The following is a 7,059-nucleotide window of genomic DNA, read 5'->3' on the forward strand; positions in this document are numbered from 1 at the left end:
AGTGGGGGAGAATTGTAACACCCCGAATCTTAGGTATACATTTTCAGTCTTATATTTCCAATTCTAAAAGTCGACTCGACGAGTTGGATGCCCCGACTCGTCGAGTAGGCACGGTTCTGGTCGTGGGTTTTAAGTGACCAACTCGGCGAGTCGGAGGACGGACTCGGTGAGTTAGAGCTGGAATGAGAAACCTTAATCCCTCGGAGTTTTGCACCCTATTTAAAGGATCCTTTGCCCCTTTGGCCTCCCCTTACAGCCCCTTGTGAGTCCAGAAACCCTAAAATTGCCATTTTTCTTTCTTTTGTGTGATATTAAGCCTTGTGGTGGATTGTGGATGAAATATCTTGAAGTACTCAAGCTTGGAACAAGAGGAGGGCTGTAGATCTGAGTTCTTCTTCATTTTAGCATTGTTTCTGAGGTAACAAGTTGTTACCTTGACCTTCTTCTATCTAGATCTATTCTTGTGTGAGATTAGAGCCATTTTGGCAATATTTATATGTTATTTTGGGTATCAGGCGTGATCTAACGTTGCAACTTCAGATCTAGGCTTATCTTGGTCTGTAGGATCATAAAGTTTCAGCCTTTAGTGAGTTAATACCTTCTTCATCCCTTAGGACCTTTCTTTAGCTTGATTTGGGCGATTATCACCTTACATGTACGTAAAGTTTGCAACTTTACGTAAGAAGTATGCCCTAAGAGCTTAGATCTGCATTATGGAGCTTTAAAGTGACTTAAAATCGTCTGGATGGTGAGAGGATTGAAGGGACTCGACGAGTTGCATGGCCAACTCGGTGAGTCTGATGAAGATTGTCGTGCAAGGACTTCTGCATGGACTCGACGAGTCAGTAGGATGACTCGGCGAGTCAGCTGAGTTTTCCTGACATTTGGACATGCATGAACTAGGTGAGTTGCGGGGAAACTCGACGAGTCAACCGGGGATTTCACGACTTCTCGTGTTCAGGAAGGACTCGACGAGTCAGGTCAACATGGACTGTTGACCTTGACCGTTGACCTTGAATTTGACCAAGGATTGACTAGTTGACTTCTGGGGTATCTGGTAATTTGGAAATTTATGGAAATGGTCTTATGGTAAATATAGGTGGTGGAGTTTGTGTCGGTGATTCGAGAGTTTGAGCTTATCACTTCAGTGCGACATTTCTGAGGTGAGTTATCCTCACTATATCAACAGGGTCTAAGGCACCAATGCCGGCCCTTGTCGGATTTGTATCCGGGTTATTGCATAATATGCTTATTGATTTACATCCTAGTAGTTAGGATGGTGATATGCTTAGTGACCTGGTTAGGTCGGTATCCTGGTATATAGGATGATGCTATGTTAGTGATCGGTTAGGTCACTTGACTGTTATATATGCTAGCGTATGATATTATGTGCACATGTTTGTTTGATTGGGGGTTGGGTTGAGGCGGTCCTTCTTTGTGCTGAAGGCCAACATACCTAGGGCGGTCCGGATAGACTACAGGCCCAGGAGGGCATGCAGTCAGACCGAAGGCTCGACGAGCGGTCCGGATAGGCTGTAGGCCCTGCGAGGCGGTCCAGACGTACCGAAGGCTCGGAGAGCGGTCCAGATAGGCTGAAGGCCTGCGAGGTGGTCCAATCAGGCTGAAGACTCATTATGTATGTTGTTTGCTTATATGTTTATATGATATGGTTTTGATTATAAGGCGTTGGTATTTTGGGGGTAACTCACTAAGCCTTCGAGCTTACATTTATTGATTATTGTTTCAGGTACTTCAGATGATCGCGGGAAGGCGAAGGCGTGACTGTACACTTCCTCGATTTATGATTATTATTTTCTGGGAACTCTAATATGATACTATTTTGAAAACGAATTGTAATAATTTAATGTTTTTAAAAGTTCAAATTTGGCATGATTTTTATGGATGTTACATGTTATGTATCCTGATATATAGGATGATGCTATGTTATAATGAGTTGTTAGATTGGCGGATCCGTATGATTACCTGTATTTCTTGGACATATGTTAGATGGATAGATTTGTATAATTACATGTACTTGTTGGTTGTATGTTATCTGTTACATATGTTGACATGTTATGGTTGGGTTGAGGCGATCCTGCTTTATGGTAAATGCCAAGATACCCGGGCGGTCCAGTTGATATTGTAGGCCCAAGGGAGCGGTGCAACTTATCTTGTAGGCTCGAGAGGAGTCCAACTTATAGCTGATGGCTCGACGGCAGACTACCCTTGTGCTGTAGACCTTATTGCATGCATTGTATGTATTTTGCTGTGAGAGGTATTTCGGGTGAACTCAGTAAACTTTGGCTTACAGTTTGATTTCATTGTTTCAGGTATATCAGATGATCGGGGCAAGGCGAAGGTGCGATTGTACACATCATCCTTGGATATTATATTGAGATATGTTTTTGGATACTCTTATTTGATAACTAAGTTTTTGGAAACAATGTTTTGTACGACTTATAGATTATAAAATGGTTTTGAAAAATCAAAATTTTTACTATAATTTTTGGGACGTTACAAGTGGAGTCAACGGTGGTCCTCTGGTGACAACCTAACCGGAAAACAAAGAAAAATTTGCAACAACATTCACCTAAATCAAAATCAAATCTAAAAAATTGTTCACACGAATCACCAATTTCTCGCAATTAAAAAAATTAAAATCCTTTACCAACCACTAGTCGTTGGTATAGAGTTCACACGAATCACCAATTTCTCTGTCGATGACATGCTATCGGGACAGCTTATCCAAAAATGACGTCGCTGTTATTTTCATCGACAAAGGTTTTCAGAAAAAACGCAAAAATAATTTTTGTTCCCGCTAATCCTATGGCGACAACAAGTCGTGGGTATAGAGTTCCAGGTTGAAGAAACTTGGTCATCTCTGTATCCACGACAAGTCGTCAGTATGTATAGCTGATGTTTTAGTGACGACAAGTGTCATCGGTATAGATGTCGTCGACACAGGTGGAGATTCTTGCAGTGAATATTTACAACTCGCACTTAGAGACAGTTCCAGGTGTAAAACATCCACATTGAAATGAAAAACGAATGTTACAACTTAACAATATCCTAGAAAAGTTGCAAAATTTGGTTATTATGGTATTATTTAATATGCAATTTTATTCCAAGTTTTGTTTTGGTTAAAAAATGTGTTTTTTATGTTGCATATATATGATCCATCGAACTCATATCTTATGTTATTTTAATTAAGTAAGCAAATGTATATTGTATATTATTTTTTTGTGTTGTGGTGTTGTTTTCTTTCTTCGTTTTTTTAAATTGGCCGTGTTCGTGTTAGCTACAAAACATGGTATCATCTGTGTTCAACTTCAAAATACCAAAAGGAGGAGGAGTCCATTTGATCCATTTTCCTTTAGTCTCCAGTTGTGTTCAGTTGATGAGAAAATATTTGCGTCGTGACGTGTTGGATAAAAACACAAAACGACCGTCCGATTTGCCACCCTAGGTTTTTTTTTTTTTTTTTTAATTGAATCAATAGTTTGGTTATGTGGCAAAATCGTAAATTTCTTTCTAAGTCGTCATTAAACCATGCATAAGCTAAATCAAAATCATTTCACGATATGTTAAGAAAACACTTTACCAATATTTGAAAACTTGAATGGTTTGGATACATGGCCAGCTAGCGTAAATGATTAAATGTTTAGGCTTAAATTACAAATGTGTAATTGTATAGAATTCTCAAAATAATTGATTGTGTCTTGATATATTTTCAAATATTGTGGTACTGAACAATTGGAAAGATAAGTAACAAAAACTGATGATTTAATGCTCCGAAGATTATTTCTATAAAAACTAAAATTTGTCTAAATAATGCATATGCAAAATAAGAATATTTATACTTTTAATTTAGAGTTTGACAGCTTTATAACCATATTTAAAAAGTTAAAAGTCTAAAATAATTCCGGTTAAAACTTGCCTTTTTTAAACTTAATGTATAAATATAATTCTCTTGGAGATTTAGCCTAAGTATTCCGATTTCTAATTCTTGTCAACGACTAGAGATTGCAGAAAACCCTAGAAAAAAGAAGGAAGAACGAGATGGATAGATGGGATTTCGATCGCGACACAAAGTATCGAAGCAGCAAGAGAAAAGATAGAGGTGGAGAGAGTGATGAGGAGGATCGGTATGGCGATAAACGAACTAGGGTTGTGCACGAGAGGAATGAGTGGCGGCGGTTTGATCAGGAGAAAGTGGGTTTTGCTGAGGAAGACACAGATAGGGATGAGAGGAGGGAATTCGAGGATGGAGATAAGTTGCAACAAGGGAAATTGAACGGGGAAACAATGACGACGATGAAGAATGAACTTAAAGATGAACCCTGTGGTGGTGCACTGGGAGCACCCAGTAAGGCATATGAAACCCTACATGAGACCCCTTTGGCGCCCAGCCACCCTCATCCTCCTTCTAAGGTATCATCACTTTCTACCAAACATGAAACTGAAGGAGTTGATTCTGCAGATGCTGCCAAGATTGGAGGCATCTCTCTCAATGCTTTATCTATGGCCAAAGCAACTTTACTGAAGCACAAGGGGCTTGCAGAAAAGATGAAGAAGATCCCGTTGTTAAACAAGGGTACTGACTCAGCAAGAGATGGCCTCAAACCTCCATCTAGTTCAGGAATACCCGCTGCCCCACCACAATCTGCTGCCCGACTTGGTGGTGGGCTGCCCCGAAATTCTGAAGCTGTAAAACGGGCTCAAGAGCTTGCTGCCAAGATGGGTTTTAGAAAAGACCCGGAATTTGCACCACTTATAAACAAGTTCCCCGGAGAGCTGGCACCAGAAGTGACTGTACAACCAAAGCATGCTAAAGCCCCTGTTCTTAGTTTGGATGCATTGGGTAGGGAAGTCGATGAAAATGGCAATGTGGTAAATATACCTAAGTTAAACATCTTGAGCACCCTTAAGGTTAACATTAACAAACAGAAGAAAGATGCATTCCAGATTCTGAAACCGGAATTAGAAGTGGATCTAGATGAAAACCCTCACTTTGATCCTCGAATGGGAATCAATAAAACTAAACTTTTAAGGCCTAAAACGATGACCTTTCAGTTTGTTGATTCTGGTACTTACGGAAACGTCACAGAAGGCGGGCCACCTGAAGATATACTAAAGAAAGAGAAGATAACTCTATACATGGAACAACCCCACCCAATCGAACCGCCAGCCGAACCGGCCCCACCCCCGCCTCAGCCTCTAAAACTCACCCAAAAAGAACGCAAAAGACTCCGAACTCAAAGACGCCTCGCCACTGAAAAAGCCCGGCAAGAAATGATCCGCCTAGGCCTTCTAGAACCCCCAAAACCCAAGTACAGTATAAAGTTTGTTATATTGAGATCCTACCTGAATCTTTATTATGTGTGTCCTCGTTAGTTTGTCACAAGTACAGTATAAAGTTTGTGTTTAAATTTAGAAAAAGTTGTCTAAAATTTGCATAGTTTAATCGTTAAATCACTAACGAATCAAATTATGATATTTACGTGTAGTTCAAGACGAAAATAAAGGTCCGAAAAATTTGCTTATCCAGCTAGGTTGTCGATAAAATCATTTAAATCAAGTTTAATATAATCTATATTTGTGTGTTTGTCCTTCATTCCTATAAAATAACCTATATTTCTTTTTGAATATATAATTTTAATTAATTTTATTTTAAAAAAAATTAAAGCCCCTTTCACACATCACCCCACTAACTCATGCCCCTTATCTTCATCGACACTCATCTCGCCTTTTTATTCTTCTTGCCCGACGTAATCGTCGATGCTCGTGTCCATATGTAACATCACACCTCCATCTTCATTTCCCTTGATCTTAACCCCTATCACTTGTCATTTCTTATATATCTACATCCAGAACGTGACGAACCCCAATAACTTTGCCTTTACCCCTACACACTACAACAAAATCAAGCTAATGCGACTTCTCTAAAAGGTTGCATTAAGGCTTGAAAAGGTTGTATAATGCCGAAAGCAACCTTTTACCAAAGGTTGCATTAGGAAAATTGCATTAGACCAAATGCAACCCTTTCTTAAATGGTTGCAATTATTTTTTAGATGCAACCTTTTTTTAATACAATCTCTGTTATGAAAAATAAACTTTTTTATGCTCATATGCAATTTGTTTTCCATTTATATGCAACTTTTTTTTTACTATTTTAGTTACAAAAACGTAGCTTTTTTATAATAAATTTCAACATTTATTACCTTTCTAGTGAAGAATTAGAACATTTCTCAATGCTATTTACAACCTTTCTTGCATCTTTAATTGCAAAAATTACAACCTTGTTTACAGTCAAATGCAATTAAACCTCTATTTTTGTGACATTTCTAACATTAATATTGATGGATTAAGTGTGTAACCGAATAACTAAATTGGTATATACTTGAATTAAAAACTAAAGTCCTTTTAGGTTGTCCTCATAATCAGAAATAGCTAGAAATGATATTAGCAGAGAATGATAAATGTTGTTTTAATATATTATGCGATTAATATATTAATTTTAACGTCCCAAAATTTATAACAAAAAATTTCATTTTTGTATTAATAAAACAATCAGCCAAACATGTTTACAAAAATGATAAGTGAAATCAGAGTATGTCAACAATCATCCAAAAATACATCAGAGTCAAATATGGCGGAAATCATGGTGTGTGTGCGCGATGTGATCATCTCGAGCTCTACTCATTCGAATTGGAAGGACCTGAAACATAAACAAAAAATCGTAAGCACAAAGCTTAGTGAGTTCTCCTAAATACCGCATAACATACATATACGTCAGCTCAAGGTTGTATCAGGTCTATTTCACCCCCGAACCAATTTCAACTCATAGGTCGGCACAAGGCTGTACCGGATCTATTTTGCTCCCGGGTCTATTTCACTCCCGACTTTATTTCAACTCACATGTTAGCACAAAGCTATATCGGGTCTATTTCACCCCACATACATATAACAAATAGGCACACAAGCATACCATTATACAACAGGAGTCACGAAGACTACAAGCACATATAATTCCTAGTGGCCTATAGTATAGTGAGCAAA

General features: G+C 38.4%; 1 protein-coding gene across 1 annotated transcript; it reads left to right on the plus strand.

The window, feature by feature from the left end:
- The first annotated feature begins 4,059 nt into the window (after nucleotides 1-4,059).
- LOC145106422 (protein RDM16-like) lies at nucleotides 4,060-5,394 on the plus strand. Its single transcript, XM_079043401.1, has one exon. The coding sequence runs from the start codon at nucleotides 4,060-4,062 to the stop codon at nucleotides 5,392-5,394; it is 1,335 nt and encodes a 444-aa protein (XP_078899527.1).
- Nucleotides 5,395-7,059: the final 1,665 nt, after the last annotated feature.

Source organism: Lactuca virosa, chromosome 4 (assembly GCF_052849685.1).
Source record: "Lactuca virosa cultivar CGN04683 chromosome 4, Lactuca_virosa_CGN04683_v6, whole genome shotgun sequence".
In the NCBI taxonomy this organism is placed as follows: domain Eukaryota; kingdom Viridiplantae; phylum Streptophyta; class Magnoliopsida; order Asterales; family Asteraceae; genus Lactuca; species Lactuca virosa.